The sequence below is a fragment of the Penicillium digitatum genome, chromosome 3, assembly GCF_016767815.1.
Source record: "Penicillium digitatum chromosome 3, complete sequence".
Classification (NCBI taxonomy): Eukaryota; Fungi; Ascomycota; class Eurotiomycetes; order Eurotiales; family Aspergillaceae; genus Penicillium; species Penicillium digitatum.
In genome coordinates, this window is record NC_089386.1 from 2967268 (window position 1) to 2986947 (window position 19680).

A 19680-nucleotide genomic window follows, 5' to 3' on the forward strand; every position below is an offset into this window, starting at 1 on the left:
GCTTGCAATTAAATTGGACTAGAGGTTCCAATTTGATTATCATATTGGCTAATTCTAGTGTGATCTGCAATTGTAACCATTCCCAAAATCAGAGGGTCGGGATCCAGTCCTCCCCTCCCGACCATGTCTAAGATGGACATCTTAGATCATGAGACGCTCGACCTGGTTCTTGATGGCGCGGATCTGAGCAGTCAGATCACTGGCCTCATTGGTAGTGATAGAGGCAGCAATCACGGGGCGGGAAACACCAGTAGCACGGCCGAGAGCCATCTTGCTGGGAACGTAAACGTAGGGAACCTAATTTACTTGATGAGTCTAGCTTCTCAGATTAAGGGTCCAGGGGATTAAACTCACGTTCTTGTCCTCGGCCAAAAGCGGCAAGTGAAGGACAATAGCGAGGGGGCTAGTATCGGCGGCCATGATGACAAGTTCACTAGTACCCCGGTTAAGGGACTTGGTGCACTCGTTGGCGCCCTTAGAGGACGGTTAGCTTAGCCTTAGAAAACGGTGGAGGTGTTTGAAACCTTCTTCAGTTGGCGATAGTGAGCGGCCTGCTGCACAAGATCGAGGAGGCTCTGGGCAAGAGCCTCATCAGCGATGGGCCAAGCGGCGCTAGTATCTTCAGCCATTGTTTATGTTGTAGTTGGAAAATAAAAGACACCAAATCTTAAGAAATGGCTCACTCGGTGGATCACGGCCGTGTAATTGCGACGGAAAATGAGAGGTATGTAGATTAAGATTGTGTTGAAGGCGATCGTAAGAAATTTTCTGAACAGACCGTTTGCGCACACCGCCTACTGAATTTGCACATTTTCTGCCAGACGCTGCTTACCGCTTTCAATCTATTGGTCACCCTTCGGCATCCAGGTTCGCCACCTTTACCTTGAAAAGAGGAAGTCTTGATGACAAGTTTTTAAAGCCCTAGAGGCTCAAGAGTCAGTCTATTGTGGATTTATCAAAACTTGTGCGATTTCATGAAGCAATACCAGAAGAATACACGAAGGGTCTGACCCCGCCAACGCATCAGATCCGAGGTCTGTATTTTGTTCGGAATACTCCATACATGTCAAAACGTACTATGTAACTAAGTGGACTCGCCAACAGCATGTTTCATACTCTGATTCATCTACAGTTAGAAATGAGTGGGTTATACCACTATATCTACTCCGTACATGACTCCGTATCTCGATCGATTCAGCCCGGTACGTCGAGCAAAAAGACGATCCAAGATCATGCATCGACAAGTCCATTTCATTAATAAAGCCTCTATCCCCCTTTTTTCCCGCTTTTTAACAATGAAACCGGCAAGTGGGACAAAACACAATGACGCAGAAAAAGGATTGACAAGTTCCTTGAGACCCACATATTATATCGCCGTTTCTATGCCCTGCCGCCTACCAAAAGCTCGCCCAAGTTGTGCTACAAGGCGCCCAAAATGTCGGAAGCACCTATCAAAGATCTGCTATTGAATTTTGAGATCATCTTCGATTCAGCCGGGTAATTTCAGCATGGCAACTAGGCTGTAATAGCCTCGTAGTGAATCTTAGGTGTTGACACTTTTGCTGCATCACTGTATCTACAGAAAGACTTCTACAAAGACTTCCAAAAAGACTACCAAAACCATATCGTGTTGCCCATACAGAATATCCCCTGAATATTACAAAGGGGGAAATGACTTGTGCAAATTAAAGATATCTGGAAAGGCTAACCCAAAAAGACGTCGAAAGCCCGCAAACGTGGCCAACTTTTCTTGTCAAAAATTGACCATAGAGAAGTCTCTTGCGCAAATGATATAATTTTTAATATCTTCACAATTTGTAAAGGCCTACTTAAAAGACATCACGAGGCTGTACAAGCGGCCGACGAGTCTTGTTTTGAGCAAGTCAGTATCTATCTGGTAGAGGAGCGAGTATTTCGAAAAGCAAATGCCATCATGCAACAATCTGGACAGGTTCCTGGGGAGGATATAGTAAATTGGCACCTAATGCTTCTTGGTCATCTTTCTTCCCTCTTTGCAGATCTAATGAGGCACAGAGTCTGAGGCTACCGAGGGGATCTCGCTGATCTGGATAAACTACGTTCGCGTGACACAGGTTTCGAACCTCGACACGTGCCCATGTGACTTCCAAAAAGCGTAACATTCACAAAAACTATTCAAAAAAAGGCCCACTCTGTGAGTCTAACAAAGACTCTCTAAGGGAAAAAAAAATAGGTAGCTTCTCTTTGATTGAGCGTGTCATCCTTAGTGCAGGGGCCATGCTAATCTTCTCTGTATATTTTCATTTGACCATATGCCCCGAAGGGCAACAGGAAAACCCTTAAAGTCCATTGTAACCACCGCTCCGGGCAGAAAACGACCGCCTACTTGTTTTGTCTACGGGTTCCTCAAGTTGTGTTCGGTTGGCTTGAAGCTTGATTGTCACGTGGAGTGGCCGGTTTTGGACTGTAATCCCGGAGACAAATCAGGCCGCCACTCCTGATGGATTACATAACGTAATTCCCAAGCGAGCTGGCCACCCCAACCATAACACGTCCATGAATTAGTTAGTTCAACCACCCACCATGCCACCTATTCGTACTCAATCCTCTCGAAACTCAATAGAGCAGGAGGGTAGGATCCTACTAGCTATCCAGGCTTTTAAGAATCAAGAAATCTCTTCAATTCGTGAAGTGGCGCGCCGTTTTAACGTCCCAAGATCCACCCTTTCTACCCGCCTGAATGGTATACAACACCGCGCGATTTCTCGCGCCAGCTCTCATTAATTGACCGATACTGAAGAGGAATCTCTTCAGAAATGGATATTCTCCATGGACGCTCGTGGTTCAGCTCCACGAGCTTCAATGGTGCAAGAAATGGCGAATGTTCTACGTCCGCATCGCGGAATCAACCCACCATCTACAGTCGGCAAAAATTGGGTCACTAATTACATTAAACGACATCCCAATCTATCCTCGAGATTCTCCAGACGTTAGAATTACGAACGTGCTAAATGTGAAGATCCAAAAATCATTGGTGAATGGTTTACACTTGTTCAAAAAACGATTCTTCAATACGGCATTGACAACGATGACATTTATAACTTCGATGAGACTGGTTTTGCAATGGGATTAACCGCAACTGCTAAAGTCATTACGAGATCTGAATACTACGGTCGGCGATCACTTTTACAACCTGGAAATCGCGAATGGGTGACTGCAATTGAATGTACAAATGCTTCAGGTTGGGCACTACCTCCATGCATTATTTTCAAAGGCAAAGTATTGATTGAATCTTGGTTCGACAATCTTCCAAATGATTGGCGCTTTGAAGTCAGTCCTAATGGATGGACCTCTGATGAAATTGGCCTTCGATGGCTTGAAAAACTATTCATTCCATCGACTTATCCACGGACAAAAGGTCAATATCGACTTTCTAGTCGAGGTAGTGAATGGGAGCCAAAAACACCAACAAATCACATTCAATTATTGAAACAAGCATCCTCAATCAAAGCATTACTTCGTCAAAGATCCCGAAGCCCGCCAAGTCCACTCAATTCAGCGATAAACCAGGTTTTGAAAGCTTGCCAAATGTCACGGTGCGAACCGTGATGCTTAGTTAGAGGAAGATCACGGCACGTGATCTCGAACCTGTTTATCTGAACTTCAGTTCTAGATCCTGTTGTGGCTCTTCGAGCTACGTCTTGTATAATAGCCTGCCCCTGCCTGTACCTGTCAATGGGAATCTGATCTGTTACGACCTGTTCCTACCAGTCATCTCCTTTCATACCGTCCTGCCAGCCCGCACCCTGACAGGTCGTCGGCATACCCGAATCGGAGCGTTTGGTCCAGATTGAGGAGTTCGGCTAGGTAGAGCATATATAGTACTGGTGATAATGGGGAGCCTTGGGGGGTTCCGCAGACCACGTTGTACTCAGGGGTGGTTGAGCCTTCGAGCCGGACGCGGGCTTTGCGTCCGGTGAGAAAGCTGTCCACAAGAAGTAGTAGTTCTCGTGGCCAGCCCTGCTCGCCCATCATCGTGACTAGGGTGACTTGCTTGTTCTGTGAGAGTGCCATTTCGGCATCGTGGGTGAAGGAGGCGACTAGGTCTGTGGCGGAAAGTTTGGGTAGAGCCCCCGCATGCTGGGGGCTGAGGACGCCGTGGGTGCGGGCAGTCCAGGCAATTCTTTTCGCGACGATTCGTTCTAGTCCCTTAGAGAGACAGGATAGGAGGGCGATCGGTCTCCAGGAGCGCACGGAGGACTTATCCTTCTTGCCGACCTTGGGTATCATAGCCACCTCCGCGACCTTCCAGGCTAGGGGGATGTGGCAGAGGGCGAGGCATCGGTTAAACAGAGAGAGGACTATGTCTTTGAGGTGTTCCCAGCAGGCTTTGCAGCAATATACTGGTACTTTCGCGTAACGCGATTCGAAATATGGTCGGTGGACGTAATTGAACTAAAAGCACGAATCTAAAAAAGGCCAGTAAGACATCACTGGTTTACCAATAGTAAGAAGCGCCGGTCAGAGAAGTCAGCGCCTTCTCACAATCCATCTCTGCTAAATATGAGTCTCCACCGAGTTTGATCACAAAGCTGTACCACCAAAAGTCCTCCCGAGTGAACCTCAAAGCAGTAGTGAAGTCCCAATATTCAGGATACCAGCCTGCCGATTCCCAATCCAAGAACCCGGTGATCTTGCCCCCTTGTACCAGAATGTTATGGTGCTTTAAATCTCCGTGGGTAAAGACAACGCGATGAGGCAAGCTTCCCATCATTTTGGCGCGATTGAGTGCATCTTTGTATTCCGAGTCTGATGAGAAGCCACCCGACCAAGCAGGGCGTATGAGGAATTCGTTGAACTCTACCTCTGACTCAAATGGACCAGCAGAATGACCGGGAAGGCGGACACTGCTTATCGAGGTACCTTGGAGAGAGCAAATTCTTTGCCCACCCCAGGGGCTTGACCACCCTCGTATGGTGTTAAGATAACCTTTAAGCTCCTTTAGAATTGAATTTTTATCCTCGTTACTGAGGGATTCAAAGACTTGGCCTAGTTCTTCACCGGGCACGCGAGTCATAAGAATCGAAACCGGTGCATGGGGTGTGTCAGTATGCTCGCCATAGCAGATCACCCTTGGGACTGGGAGACCTGCTCTTCGTGCAACTTGCATAGACAACACTTCCTCGATTCGAGTGCCATCGGACCATTTCAAAATCAATCCAAATGGAAGCTGAGCAATCTGATTATCATACGATATTCCGACCCAGTCGCAATAAGATCGAGAAAAGCGTCTCAGATATTTGTGGAAAAACCCCCAAAATTTACGCAGCCGTGGGTGCGTTGGCCGAGGAGTTGATGGTATTCGATCGCTAGAGACCGGCCGGACGTTGTCTGGCCACGTAAAATCGGGCATAACACAGCAAGGTATTAACCAAGGTTTCATTGTGAGCATGGATGAGTGTCTGAAGTGATCAGATGAGTCCGAATATTTAAAGGGAAGATTAAGGTTGAAAAGAGATTCTGGCAACAGCGCGTCACGGCTACTCTTTGTAATGCCGGCATGAAATGTGGGCGGTGTATCAAACGATCACATGATAAGGTGGGCCTTGTCCTCCGTTTGGTACTAGGATCTTGGGAGTGGATCACCTCCAGAGTGTTCTTTTTTTTCTATCCATATCAAGAATCGAGAATCGAAGCCCGACAAGGGGTACTGGAAGAAGGGTGTCATATTAATATTCTTGTGCCCTCGCCATGAGGCCAATCATATCAGTCCCAATATCGATACGACAGAAGGAATGGGCCAGTCTTGGAGCAAAATGGCCGAAGAAGCAGAATGCAGCCAGGCTACGATTATAATTATTCGCGCAAACTTGCGGCAATTTGGAAGTGTGCATGCACCCCCAACTCGAATAGGACGGAAACGGACTGTAACACCACTGATGATCGAAGCCCTCTGCGAACACCTGTCTGAAAAGCCCGGTTTATATCTCGATGAGATGGCTATTTTCCTCTGTGATGAATTCCGCACCATAGTCACAACCTCCAGCATCAGACGAGCCCTTGTTGCCAAAGGTTGGTCTAAAGAGAGCACTCGGTAGCAAGCGAGGGAGCGAAATGCCGATTTGCGAGAATGGTATCTGCATCATTTATCGGATTTTCAGTCATATCAGCTGGTTTACGTAGATGAATCTGGATGTAATAAAAGGGTTGGGTTCAGGCGCACATGCTGGTCACCGCTTGGTGTGTCTCCTATGCAAGTATCACAATTTCACCGCGACCAGCGATATCAGATACTGCCTGCATATTCCCAGGATGGAATCGTTTTCTCGCGTGTCTTCCGCGGGTCCACAGATGCCACCGTGTTCGAGGACTTCATAGCGCAGCTTCTTCAGCACTGCGGAAGATGGCCCGAACCTATATCCGTTCTGATTATGGACAACGGCTCGTTTCATGATTCAGAGCGGATGACGCAGATGTGTGTGGATGCAGGGGTAAAATTGGTCTATCTGCCACCCTACTCGCCGGACTTGAATCCGATTGAAGAGTTTTTCGCTGAGCTCAAAGCCTTTATTAAACGCAACTGGGGTTATTATGAAGTAGACACTGATCAAGGCTTTGATGCCTTTCTTCAATGGTGCATTGATGTGGTCGGTGCAAAGGAAGAGAGTGCTAGAGGTCATTTTCGGCACGCAGGGTTGAAAATCGAAGAAGTCTCAGAAAATTGCTAGGTATGTACAGTACAATTGAATGAAGACAAATTTCACACGCGCCTTCATGGTGTAAAGACTATTTGTCATGGGGTCACTCATTAAACCAAGGGTCATCAAGAACTTGTCTCGCTGACGCTCTTGCAGACGGCTCAAAATGCAATAATCTTCCAACGATCTGTCCCAGCCTCACTATGTCCTCTCGTGTGAGATCGGGGCTCAGCGGGCCATCAAAGTATACTTCTTCCAGCCATTCCTGCAAGTTGGGCCCGGTGCTTTCTGTGGCCGTGACGTCCCCTGTGTTCATCGTATTCCATTTATCCTGCCATCATTCAGGTAGTTTATCAGTTGCCATCTCTCGCATTTGGCCAACAAGGATTGTGGGCGTTATCAACAATGTGTTGAAAGGTGGCTGGCCCACGAACAGTTCAAAGAGCTGCCAACCTATTAGCTTGGGATTTTATGAATTACCGGAGTATGATTTCACCCACCATGCAACCCATGCTTCACAAATCAACACGATAATCAATGTGATCTTGAGATATAACTTCCGGTGCCCGAAGAGATAAAAGTGTATGTAGTGTTTCAGGGGGAGCAGTGTGCAAGAATGACTCTCCGAAGTCGATTATTTTGACATCCAGAGCCAGATTCCAAGAGTGATTTTCGTATGAGGCAGGTTTCACGACATATTCGGGCACGCCGGCTTCCAGGCATTTCCCATCGCGTTTTTGGACATAGCCAACTTCTGGTTTTCCTAGCATCTCAATAAACCCCTCTTCTGTTAAATCGTCTATGTAAGGCATAGCGAAGGCCAAATTGGGGGTATGGGCAGATCTATACCAGGTGAGCACTGTCCAAAGTATTTCCAAGAAAGTGATATACCTCCATGCCCAATATTTCGTTGGTGCAAACTATCGAGTCCGATCAAATATCGCTTTGTAATGATTTTGGCGAGCTTGCCAGAAAGTCTTCCATCTGGAAAATTTGCATCAATTATATCTGGAACGTTGGGACCTAGAAGCTCATAAACTAGGCATTTATGAGATCCATTTGGGCCTTTTAGATCGAAGTCATCGAGTAGTTGTACCGTATGTTTCGGATGCGGGTGATGAGATGCAAGCACTTTCAAAGTTTGGAGCTCTCGCGTGTCCCCATTATATTCAGTTTCTGCAAGAGAAATCTTGACAGCACCATACGTCTGTTCCCTGTAAACAAGCAGCCTTTCCGTTAGCTAGAACTACCGCGAGCCACACCAGCTTGTGCAACCTTTGATCTCTCGCTGCCCAAACTGTCGAGTAGCCTCCCAACCCTAGTCTATGTAACACCTTATACCTTCCAGCTTTCAAGCATTTCCCCAAAGTGACTGGGTGGTAACCGCCTTGTCGATAGCGATGAAGTGGCTCCGCGTCAATGGTAGAAATATAGAGGTGCTGGTCCATCTGACTCCTGTTTGGATGGGTAGACATTGACCTGGTGGTAATGCAAAGCGGTGAGATGCTTCTCAGGGGGATAGTAGGGCTCAATATTATGCATGGGATAGCCATTAGATAAAACTGCAGGTTCGAGAGACAATAGGTGGATACCGTTCTGTTGCATACTTCGTAAACTGGGTTTGTTCATATTCTATGTAACCATCCATTCACGTCTCGAAACTAACTTGAATTCCAAACCAAGTCTATATACGGTCGAAATTTCAATCCCCAAGAACTTTCAGCCGAGAGGTTAACGCATGTCTTGTATGCATTCGCCAACGTGCGCGCAGATACGGGAGAGATCTACATGTCAGATTCCTGGGCTGATGTTGAAAAGCATTACCCCAGCGATCCTTGGAGCGGCATTGAGAACAACGTTTATGGATGTGTGAAGCAGCTTTTTCTACTTAAACAGAAGAACCGTAAACTAAAAGTCCTGCTTTCTGTTGGCGGCTGGACTTTCTCCAGCAACATTGCAAGCCCACTGAGCACAGATGCGGGTAGAGCAAATTTTGTCTCACAACCGAAAGGGCAACTATCACAGATCTATATATACACGCCTTAGCTAATGCTATCTCTCCTTGCGGCCCATACAAAATTCTATTCAGTGTATGTCATCTCAGATGTCAATATTTAAGCGGGTCCTTGTGGGTTAGTGTTTAGTGAGTATACTTGCTCGAAGGCGTTTCTCCAAGTTTTCAACATCCTATCCTCGGCAATTGAAGCGCGTCTACCGTCTCTGGCACAAGGGAGTTGGTGGGGGTTAGATTGGAATTGGCGTGGGGTAGGGTTGACTTGTGTTGGTGGACGCAGTTAGGCGGCGTCGAGTTGCCCCGTGGCGAATGAAGACCGTACGGTGGCTCGCACTACTTCCAGATTCGGCATCCAGTTCTGGTCATCCAAATGCGATTTTCCGCCCAGGAAAAAGGATATGTTGCCTCGGTGAGTGTGTGTACATTGCAGCATGTCCGTTCGGTGTGTGGTCCACCGCTGACATCGAAAGAGGAAGTGCTCTATGGTCTCTCTGGGCTTGCCCACGCGCGCATTGATCCGTTTCTGCAACGTTGATTAGATAGCGGTATCCATTGAGTCTCGCCATGTCGGTCCGGAGCTGGGCTAGCACGCTTGCTTCTTTCCAATATCATCGATCATATAGCTGTCGGGTGTGTTTCCCTGGAAGCGCTGCATCGACTCGTATGGAATGTCTGCCTACGTTCTCCGGCAAGCCCTTGTTGGTCACTGCTTAAGACCGTACGATATTCAGGGTGACTGACTTCATTCTGGGAACTTGTGCTTGAGGGATAGCATCCTCTTGTGTCGCGGCTTTGGTCTGCTCTTTCGCCAGGCCCAACAATTGGTCATGCTCGCTGGTCGAAACCCAGCGGATGTAGATCCATTTTTCGTGTCTCCGGAGTCTTTGGATCAACTTGTAAATCTGGCAGATGTGTTCCTGGCCTGACTGCTGTCGGGGATTCTTCAGCGTGAGTACCGCCGCCTTGTTGCTGGTAAGCAGCGTGACCCTACACCGTTTCAATCCCCGCAGCGTGTTCAGTGCGTGTGCCATTTCTGCCAATACCCCAGAGTATGGGTTCTGCTCTTGCGCCCAGTGTGACGGAAAAGGTCTTCAGCCTCGGTTTTCGGTACCGAGTGGCCGCTTCTCAACCGCCACGCCAAATGCTACTGTCTTATTCCGCGCCGAACTGCTGACCGCGATCCGCATAACCCCGCTCGCTTCGGTCTGTGTCTCTGGTAAATCCTGACCATCGCCCTGCACACGTTCCTCCCATGGTGCCAATGTGAATGGATTGATGGTCTCCAGGGATTCCATCTCGATGCTTTTCAGCGCGTCTGCGACCTGGTACAATCGCGAAAGTTGGTATCCTCTGAATTTGTTGATCTGAGCTGTACTCCTGCGGAGAGGATTGGTCACCGGTAAAGTGTGCATGTCCGTCCACATCTTCGCAGCTCGTCTCCAGAGCCGGCGTTGCACCGTGGCGATGTGAGCCTCCGCTTCCGCTACGCTGGTCGCAACTGTGAGGAATATCCCGACAATCCCTTGCGCTCCTACCCTCTGCACTCTGTTGATCGGCCCGATGATCTTATTCTTGAAAGCGTGCATCCAGAAATTGGAGGCATACTCCACCGCCGGGGCCATGGTGGCTGTGAAGAGCTGCCGCGCCGGTGCTGGGGATAGACCGCAGAGTCGTCGAAGCTCCATCGCTTCCTCCAGGCCCTTGGATGCTGCTCTCGCGATGTGTTTCTTGTATTTGAGTCTCGTATCCATTATGATACCAAGAATCTTGACATAGCCTTTGGGTTCAACGGTTTGTCCCTTGATGATGAAAGGCTCCTGGTCAACTTTGCCAGCCTTGGGAGCGAAATGTGTAATGGCTGTTTTCTCTACTTCACAGGTCGCTCCACCTCTCCTTTCCCAGTCGAGTGCTTCATTGAGGATCGCTTCAATACCATTCCTGTTACTTTGCGCAGTCGGCCCAGTCACCCATGCGGTGAGGACCTGCCACGCCTCTTCCAGCAGCCCACCTCCAAGGTTGTATCAAGCTCGATCAGAGTGTTCGCCAGCCTCGATTCATGATCTCGCCAGTACAAGCACACCGTGAGCATGTAGATGACCTGCTTCGACGGCAAAAATTCACCTGCATCAAAAACTTAGTGTGTTATCGAGAAGGTTTTCAAGCCTAGAGCACTGTTGATAGTTACATCGTGTTCAAGGCCAGTGACACATGAATAACCACATTTTCTTCTTGTAAGCTTTGGCCAAATTCGAAGGCTCCTGGAAGGACTCAAAGCCTCCCGCGAGTGGGTATTGACTTCCTTGGGAGCATACGTTCAGTTCCCCAGGGGCATACGAGTGGTTTTCAGGAATGGTCGGTGGTGTTCCCAGGAGACAATAGGATCCTGGGGCCACTATCGGGCGTCCTGGAACAATGCAGTAGCCTCCTGGGACTATATAGTGGCACCCTGGGGCTGGTGGACTTCTAAATAACTATGCTGAGACCACATACGGTCTGAGTTCGGGAGATAAGATCATCACAGAGCGCTCTTACCATCTGTGTTGACACCCTACTGCAATCCCAAATTGATCTCGTTTCGCGATGATGATGTGTGCTAGCCGTAAACACAACTCTAGTTTTCTTATGCTATGTACATGTCCTAAGATTTTAACACTGTTTCTACTCACACTTGTCTATCCAACACTTCGTCTCTATTCTTCAATCTACCTGTCATGGTGTATCTGGTATCTTCCAGGGCCATTCATAGAAAGCGCCGTTATCAAGAGCCCAATTGGTTTGCACGAGTAGCGTCTATCAACAGCTCCGAGGTATACACCCTAAATACGCTTTAGACTGAAATTTGAAATACATCAATTGGGGTCTACGCGCACGAGGAACATTGATTGAAAAGCACATGTGCATTCTCAGATTATTTGGCGCTGGTGATCAGTTCCTAGTTTTCTAGTCCATAAACCAAAAATATCCAATCTTTGACCACCTAGAGGTGCCCCTTCCCACGAAACCGATGTGGCTTCTTCGGAACTGCCATCCCAGTCTTTAAGGACGCCAACGATCCCTTCTCGGACTTTGCCAAGGGCCTCTTCAAAAAGGGTCAAGCGCGCGATCTGGTTGTTCTGCTGCTGTTTGAGGTACTCTATTTCCCGAAACATTTGGGTGTTAGTGATACGCAGCTCGTTGTTATCCGCTGGAAGAATTTGGCCGGCATGGTGCTTGGAAATGCACGACTCCCACAGGCGCCGATAGAGCCCCACAAGACGCGCAGCTTGGGTAGCCAGCTTCGGGTCTTCCTGCTCCATTCGCTCTAGGGTTTCAATGACAGGCTGGAAAGCCTCTGTCGCCAGGGCGCGCTTCTCGCCTTCGGGCGCGGGATGTGAATGGCTATAGTGTTCAGTGGGTTTCTCCGTAATCATATGCCGCAACTTACAAGATGACCGGCTTCACACTGCGAGCTTGCTGTTGCCCCGTATTCATTCGTACTTGGCTGTGCGAAATTAGAGGGTTATATCTCGTTTGTCTCTGGGGACTTGTCAGAGGTGTCCATGATCGATGCTTGAATGCGAGACTTGAATCTATTATTCGAAGGACGAAGGTCTCTTTATAGGCTCACATCGTCGTACAAAGTTAATTTTATGGACCAGTTCTTGAAGCAGCGATACTTTTCAACTCCGTTGATTGTGCATCGTACCTCGCTTTTGTTGCCAGACTGTGTGGGTCGTGATACCGGCACACCACTTCGTTTGTGATGCAAATACAATGATAGTATGTATGCAGGTAAAACAGTATTCAATTTGGATGGACGGGGAGAGAGAGAAGGTGAGAGTGGAAGGAAGACTGTCTAGTTGGTCTATCCTACATGTGATGCCTGAGGCATCCAACCATAACCCTGTCAGATGGCTTTGAGCTTGAGCACATCTACAAGGATCAGAACCCGGAATTTTTCGTCAGCAAAGGGATCAAACCCGAGGTTGCTCGGAGTTTCGTAGAAAATATTCGTGATTGGGTTGAGAATGTGAAAAAGGCTTTGCCTGTTCTCGACTTGGTGTAGACGAGCGTGTGGGCGTTGGGTCCGGTTATCTGGCGTTTGTCTTTTCCCGCTCGTCGGGTATGCAACTGTGAAATATGAAGCACAACAAGTACATATTTTTAAAGAGGATTTAGTGTGAATCAGTTCCGGATTCATTAGCGGTCGGACAACGTAAAGCGTAGTAAGGCTCCTATCGCACGCTAGTATTATGACGTCCCAAAATCAGCCTAATGTCTGGCCCAACGAGTCTGTCGGTCAAAAGCTTTCTTTTCTTCTCCTTTCATATGCTTCAGGCCCCGTTCTCGAAGCTCTGAAAAGAAGTTAAAAGCAGCGTCGAACGTGTCATGACTTGTCCAGCCATCTCGTTTCACAAGACCTTGTATACTGCTAAAGAAATCCTGGACCTCATTCCAGCCCTCGGAATCAACGGAGTGGCTATGTAGTTCATCCTGCGTGAAGTGATAAGGACACTCGCCTTGAATGCCAAGTTCTTGCCAATGTCTGAAATAAGCAATCAGATACCGTCCGGAAATGGGAGAAGATACTGAGTGAGATAGCTACCTTTCAACGTTAATAAGTGCCTCACGGAAAGAGACTATGTCATCATCCCATGTGTTTCCGGCAAATTCGACCGGAAGACGCCTTGTCTTCCCATGGTCTAGATGGAACGCTTTGGCAAGAAGGGGGTTGCGCTCTGTGGTCTCCAGCAGATATAGCTGATATAGCGTCGATTTGAATATCTGCTGCTTGATTTCAGCTTGCTGCTCAGGGCCCAGATCGTCAAAATTGTCTGGGCGTTGAAGTGGAATGCTGCCTGGGTAGTCCACGATCGGAGAGGTTTGGGATTGAAGAAAGAGTGGACCTGCCCACGAGCCTTGCCAATCAATGGTAGCAGTTATATGGCCATCATCCACAAAGAGATTAGATGAATGAAGGTCTCCGTGCCACAATGTAGGGCGAGTGAGAACAGGGTCAATGTCCAGAATAGTAGGAGCCACTTTAAGATACTTCTCCAAAAGCTGCAGATGTGCTTGTGGACTGTTTTGGGCCGAAGAAATTAGGGTAGCTTCGCTTGGTGCTTTCGAAACGGCAAAATTTTTGATCCACTCTAATTCACGCCAGCCAACACTTAGCGCATATTCTTGGGGCGTCCGCCCTAATGAAAATCAGCAAAATATAAACAACTTAAACAGCCATATGAAAATGCTTACAAGGACCACGCGAGATCTGCATCGACAAGCGTTCCTTCTTCCAGAAGTTTCGGTCGACGGTAGGACCAATACTAAATTTCTTGTATACTCGCTCTCTGAGTTCGGAGGAAGCTTCGTTGGTGAGCAGGGCTGGAACTGCGCCTTCCACTGCATCTTTCGCGAAATATATGCTGCCAAAGCTGACGAGATGATCAGATTTCGCACGTGTTTGAGAATGAGCAAATGAACATACTGCGAAAACGACACCGCAAGCATCTTTGACTCGATAGTCACTATTTCCCTCATAATGGAAAGTTTTTTGTCCGGACTCAGCTGATCCCAGATGTCTCCAAGCTGTGTGCCAGATGCTTCTTCCATAATGATGTATTCCGAGCCAACGGCGTTATTTGATGTGGCACTCCAATCAAAGATTCGGGGCACAGGAATTTGAAGGAAATCTCGAGCCTGGGTTTATCATGAACTAGCCGCCCTTGCGATTAACTGGGTTAAGGTAAACTTACAAGCTCCATGGTCGCGACTTCGGAAGCGGTCGAATAGAACGCTGGGCCGGCATTTGGGTTTGGTATACGAGCAAGCACTCTTTTTCCATCATTCATGATCAAACGGAAGACCTTGTTATATCCTCCCTCGGCCAGCTTCGTTATGGAGATGCAGCTGTCTGATCGAACGACTTTGGCCGCGAGGCTTTGGAGCTCAGCAACGTTAAAGGCCTTATACCTGTCCCTGAGCTGCTGTTCTTCATCCCAGAGCCATCGTCCACTCGTATAACGGAAGAAGTGCTCGTGATCAGGATTTGGTGTTGTCATTTGCTCGGGGAGATTCGTGATCATGCGAACGACGCGAACCGAAGGAAGGGTAGTTGTTGTTGACTGTAACCGCGGTGGTGCTGAATCGAGGGCAGACGTTCGTGGTTGAAAACAATGAGCTGAGCAGTTTCTCAAAATCGGAAAAGCTGAAAGTACACGACGTCCTATGTCAATGTTCATTGCTCATGTCTGGTTGAGAACAGTTCAAAAATCATTTGCGCGGGAGCTGGGTGTAAGCTGCCCCAACTTCTTGGCGCTTATCAAGTCACCCAAGCAGACAGCAATATTCTGTGAATTTAGGTGAATTAACTTCCAATCTTAAAATAGGATAACGAATGCAACTATACAGGGGTGGCTGCATATGACGGACGTGAAAGGGCCTGCGATGATGGAATCGCCTTAGCACATCACTTATTTGATGTTGGTCGTTATGGTGACGCTTTCAACGGTCAGCAATAAATTGCGGGACGAGTCTGATCCGGCCCTTGCTTCTTGTGATTGCTGGTGATGATGTCGTCGCCTGGCTGGGTGCTCTGCGCCTTGGTGGCTAGGAACGTGTTCCTGCTGGCGCATGTACCGACTGACCGAGCCCCCTTGGTTTCTGTGCCGATTGGCGGATCGATTCAACGATTGCACCTGTCTCGGCTTCCCCTACGTTGAAGCCGAGCATCACTGTGTCCTCCAGTTCTGGTTCTGGCTCGCTTGTCGGTTGGCACGCGCTAGGTGTTTCCCTTGGTGCCTGTGTGGCTGTTTGTACTCTGTTCCCGGAGCTTTGCTTTGTTTTGCTCTGTACAGAGCTCTGCTTGGTGGAAGTCCCGGGGCCGCTACCCCCTGAACTTCTGGATCCTACTGTGGTGGTCGCCGGCGTCCCCTGCCTAGTCTCCCCGATTGAGAGGTATGCCGGCACCCGGTGGTGCCGCTCTCTCGCCTGCGCGAGAGCCTGTATCCTCTCAATCTCATTGATAAAGTCGGGGCACCGCTTCGACCATCCGATGTGTGCGCCCCCGCAGTTGGCACACTTACGTTCATTGAGTGTGGCGTCTCTCTTGCGCTAGCAGTCTCGAGAATGATGCTTTTCAGCGCAAAAGACACACCTTGTTTCTTTGGAGCAGGTGCTTCCTATGTGGCCATATTTCTGGCAGTTGTGGCATTGGCGTATACGCGCAGCCCGGTCGTACACGACCGTGGTAAGCACCTCCGAGTCCCAGAGTGTTCCGGTGTCGATTGACTTGTTCGCAGTATGTGGTGACAAGAACTCGACAATTAGCGAGCCGGATTTCTTACCCTCCGGGAGTACTAGCCAGGAGATCTGGGTGATCTCTGCGTCGGCACCCCAGTGGAATAAGTTCTCAGTGAGTAGCTGCTTCGTGATCCCTTGCTTTCGATCCTTGATCTCCGCAGCCGAATTGATTCCGAGCGATCGTACATTGACATCATGAATAACAACCCCCCAGCTCGGCAGTCGCACTTCCGAACCCTTCCATAAATGCTTCACCCAGGCGAGCCGGTGACATCTCATGATTTCAGCCTCTTTTGCAGTGCGTAGGCTAAGTGAGATATCCCCGGATTTCAATTGTCTGGCCGCAACGAATTTGGCCGATGCTACCGCAAGGCCGTCGGTAGCCTTTGCCGCCTTTACACGCGCTTTTTCGGCAAGCTTCGTGATTTCGGCGGGTGTTCGGGTACGAAACAGTTTAATGCCGTCGGAATCTCCCAGTTTAACAATAATTTGACGGTCCTGGAGGAGATCGGAGGGCGTTGCGGGGTTAGTCGACGCGGAACCATGGGTCGACAGGAAGTGTGTCAGCGGTGGCGCGCTCTTGATCGCATCGACGTACGATCGGATCCGATTCGATCCAGCTGCGATCGGATTTGATGAAGCAATTCTCACCGCGTGAATGTCTTGCTTGATCTGGCTGGTCTCCTGGCGCAGCTGTTCAAATTGCTGCCTCCATTCCTGGCCGATGGGGTTCTTGATGATGTCGGCAGTGAGCTCCTGAATGCCTTTCAGAAAGTCCAAAACCTGCCTCGGGACTTTAACGGAGTTGTTACCGCTGATATGATTCAGCAGCTGGCGCACGTCGTAGTTTGCATCTAGTATGCGCTCGTGGTGTTTCGTGCAGAGTTTTCGCGGCCCCCTGAAAGGGGCGGCCACGCGCTCCCTGGCAGCACCATGCTCGGACCAATATATGATTGGTATCACGAGATGCAAACTACGACGTGCGCCAGCTGCTGAATCATATCAGCGGTAACAACTCCGTTAAAGTCCCGAGGCAGGTTTTGGACTTTCTGAAAGGCATTCAGGAGCTCACTGCCGACATCATCAAGAACCCCATCGGCCAGGAATGGAGGCAGCAATTTGAACAGCTGCGCCAGGAGACCAGCCAGATCAAGCAAGACATTCACGCGGTGAGAATTGCTTCATCAAATCCGATCGCAGCTGGATCGAATCGGATCCGATCGTACGTCGATGCGATCAAGAGCGCGCCACCGCTGACACACTTCCTGTCGACCCATGGTTCCGCGTCGACTAACCCCGCAACGCCCTCCGATCTCCTCCAGGACCGTCAAATTATTGTTAAACTGGGAGATTCCGACGGCATTAAACTGTTTCGTACCCGAACACCCGCCGAAATCACGAAGCTTGCCGAAAAAGCGCGTGTAAAGGCGGCAAAGGCTACCGACGGCCTTGCGGTAGCATCGGCCAAATTCGTTGCGGCCAGACAATTGAAATCCGGGGATATCTCACTTAGCCTACGCACTGCAAAAGAGGCTGAAATCATGAGATGTCACCGGCTCGCCTGGGTGAAGCATTTATGGAAGGGTTCGGAAGTGCGACTGCCGAGCTGGGGGGTTGTTATTCATGATGTCAATGTACGATCGCTCGGAATCAATTCGGCTGCGGAGATCAAGGATCGAAAGCAAGGGATCACGAAGCAGCTACTCACTGAGAACTTATTCCACTGGGGTGCCGACGCAGAGATCACCCAGATCTCCTGGCTAGTACTCCCGGAGGGTAAGAAATCCGGCTCGCTAATTGTCGAGTTCTTGTCACCACATACTGCGAACAAGTCAATCGACACCGGAACACTCTGGGACTCGGAGGTGCTTACCACGGTCGTGTACGACCGGGCTGCGCGTATACGCCAATGCCACAACTGCCAGAAATATGGCCACATAGGAAGCACCTGCTCCAAAGAAACAAGGTGTGTCTTTTGCGCTGAAAAGCATCATTCTCGAGACTGCTAGCGCAAGAGAGACGCCACACTCAATGAACGTAAGTGTGCCAACTGCGGGGGCGCACACATCGGATGGTCGAAGCGGTGCCCCGACTTTATCAATGAGATTGAGAGGATACAGGCTCTCGCGCAGGCGAGAGAGCGGCACCACCGGGTGCCGGCATACCTCTCAATCGGGGAGACTAGGCAGGGGACGCCGGCGACCACCACAGTAGGATCCAGAAGTTCAGGGGGTAGCGGCCCCGGGACTTCCACCAAGCAGAGCTCTGTACAGAGCAAAACAAAGCAAAGCTCCGGGAACAGAGTACAAACAGCCACACAGGCACCAAGGGAAACACCTAGCGCGTGGCAACCGACAAGCGAGCCAGAACCAGAACCGGAGGACACAGTGATGCTCGGCTTCAACGTAGGGGAAGCCGAGACAGGTGCAATCGTTGAATCGATCCGCCAATCGGCACAGAAACCAAGGGGGCTCGGTCAGTCGGTACATGCGCCAGCAGGAACACGTTCCGAGCCACCAAGGCGCAGAGCACCCAGCCAGGCGACGACATCATCACCAGCAATCACAAGAAGCAAGGGCCGGATCAGACTCGTCCCTGACGCGAATATAGGCGCCGCGCAGAAGCGTGCAAGAGATGAGGCGTACACCTATGACGATCAAAAAGTGACTCTCCTAGATTCGCCATCGCTATCGGCACCGGCGGCGTCAGCAAGCGAATACCCGAGCGCTCTCGGTAAGGAGAACACTATCTTCAAAGGGAATGCACCGAGACACAACACAGTGCGCACGCCAGGCCCCAGAGGCAGGAATAAGCGCACGCTTGACGACCAAGTCAGCTTCACGAAGTCGGCTTCGTCAGTTAGGTTCACTAGCAGAGCAGACCTCCAGGAAGAAAGGAGGACCCGCCAATTCACCAAGAAAATCATGGCAACACCGACTGCCAATGAATAATACACCACTCACCATCATCCAATACAACACGCACCGATCGAGAGATGTCGTTATGGCGGACTTCCTGGCGAAACCGGAGGTCGCTAAGGCGGATATCATTGCGGTACAAGAACCATGGGAAAACCCATACAACGACACCACATACCATCCACTGAAACGGACACATGAACTACTCTTTCCGTCCAGTGTGGAGACCGGAGGGGGGAGAACGAGAGTATGCGTATATATCTCTAAGAAACTGGGTGGGTGGACACACCACGCGCACAGTGGGTTCTGCCAAGAGGTGAGAGTCCAAACCGGTGTTGGCGAGATCTGCTTCTTCAATATATACAACGAGTGCGGCACCACCGGCACAGTGGAGCTTCTTACTAGCTTGCTACGCGACGATCAACGACAACATAGCCGGAAACATCTTATGATCGCCGGTGATTTCAACCTACACCACCCTGCGTGGGGGGGCATTCAGGCCACACAAGATTCAGGCTCCGACAAGCTCATTGAGCTATGCGATGAGGCTGACCTTGACCTGTGGTTAGAGCCGGGTACGATCACCAGGGATCAAAACGGGGAGCGCACGACGATCGACCTATTCTTTGGTACACCGGCTCTCACTGAGAGACTGGTTGTATGCGAGCTCGCTCTCGATTGTCACGCAGATTCCGACCACCTACCAATCCGGGTACTACTCGACGCCGCCACAGTTCCGGTTGTTGAGACAAGAAGACGGCTCTGGAAGGCTATGGATACCGAGAAATTC

At 49.6% G+C, this 19680-nt stretch overlaps 6 protein-coding genes across 6 annotated transcripts; 1 reads left to right on the forward strand and 5 right to left on the reverse strand.

Moving 5' to 3' along the window:
- Positions 1-141: 141 nt before the first annotated feature.
- Pdw03_8603 (putative snRNP and snoRNP protein) lies at positions 142-629 on the reverse strand (the record flags this gene model as incomplete). Its single annotated transcript, XM_014678262.1, has 3 exons — positions 142-297; positions 355-474; positions 525-629. 3 exons carry the CDS (start codon positions 627-629, stop codon positions 142-144), a joined length of 381 nt encoding a protein of 126 aa, XP_014533748.1.
- Positions 630-4477: 3848 nt separating this feature from the next.
- Positions 4478-5422, reverse strand: Pdw03_8604 (Aminoglycoside phosphotransferase; the record flags this gene model as incomplete). Its single annotated transcript, XM_014678263.1, has 1 exon — positions 4478-5422. One exon carries the CDS (start codon positions 5420-5422, stop codon positions 4478-4480), a length of 945 nt encoding a protein of 314 aa, XP_014533749.1.
- A 6172-nt stretch (positions 5423-11594) lies between these two features.
- On the reverse strand, positions 11595-12162 carry Pdw03_8605 (uncharacterized protein; the record flags this gene model as incomplete). Its single annotated transcript, XM_014678267.2, has 2 exons — positions 11595-12069; positions 12116-12162. The coding sequence occupies 2 exons, from the start codon at positions 12160-12162 to the stop codon at positions 11595-11597; spliced, it is 522 nt and encodes a 173-aa protein (XP_014533753.2).
- A 780-nt stretch (positions 12163-12942) lies between these two features.
- On the reverse strand, positions 12943-14732 carry Pdw03_8606 (Aminoglycoside phosphotransferase; the record flags this gene model as incomplete). The annotated part of the gene is made up of 5 exons (XM_014678268.2): positions 12943-13216; positions 13277-13871; positions 13927-14105; positions 14159-14370; positions 14427-14732. 5 exons carry the CDS (start codon positions 14730-14732, stop codon positions 12943-12945), a joined length of 1566 nt encoding a protein of 521 aa, XP_014533754.2.
- Positions 14733-15181: 449 nt separating this feature from the next.
- Pdw03_8607 (putative RNA-directed DNA polymerase from transposon X-element) lies at positions 15182-16826 on the reverse strand (the record flags this gene model as incomplete). The annotated part of the gene is made up of 3 exons (XM_066102010.1): positions 15182-15293; positions 15911-16759; positions 16813-16826. The coding sequence occupies 3 exons, from the start codon at positions 16824-16826 to the stop codon at positions 15182-15184; spliced, it is 975 nt and encodes a 324-aa protein (XP_065957093.1).
- A 79-nt stretch (positions 16827-16905) lies between these two features.
- Pdw03_8608 (putative RNA-directed DNA polymerase from transposon X-element) lies at positions 16906-18923 on the forward strand (the record flags this gene model as incomplete). The annotated part of the gene is made up of 4 exons (XM_066102011.1): positions 16906-16928; positions 16979-17854; positions 17961-18009; positions 18054-18923. The coding sequence occupies 4 exons, from the start codon at positions 16906-16908 to the stop codon at positions 18921-18923; spliced, it is 1818 nt and encodes a 605-aa protein (XP_065957094.1).
- Between the last annotated feature and the right edge of the window lie 757 nt (positions 18924-19680).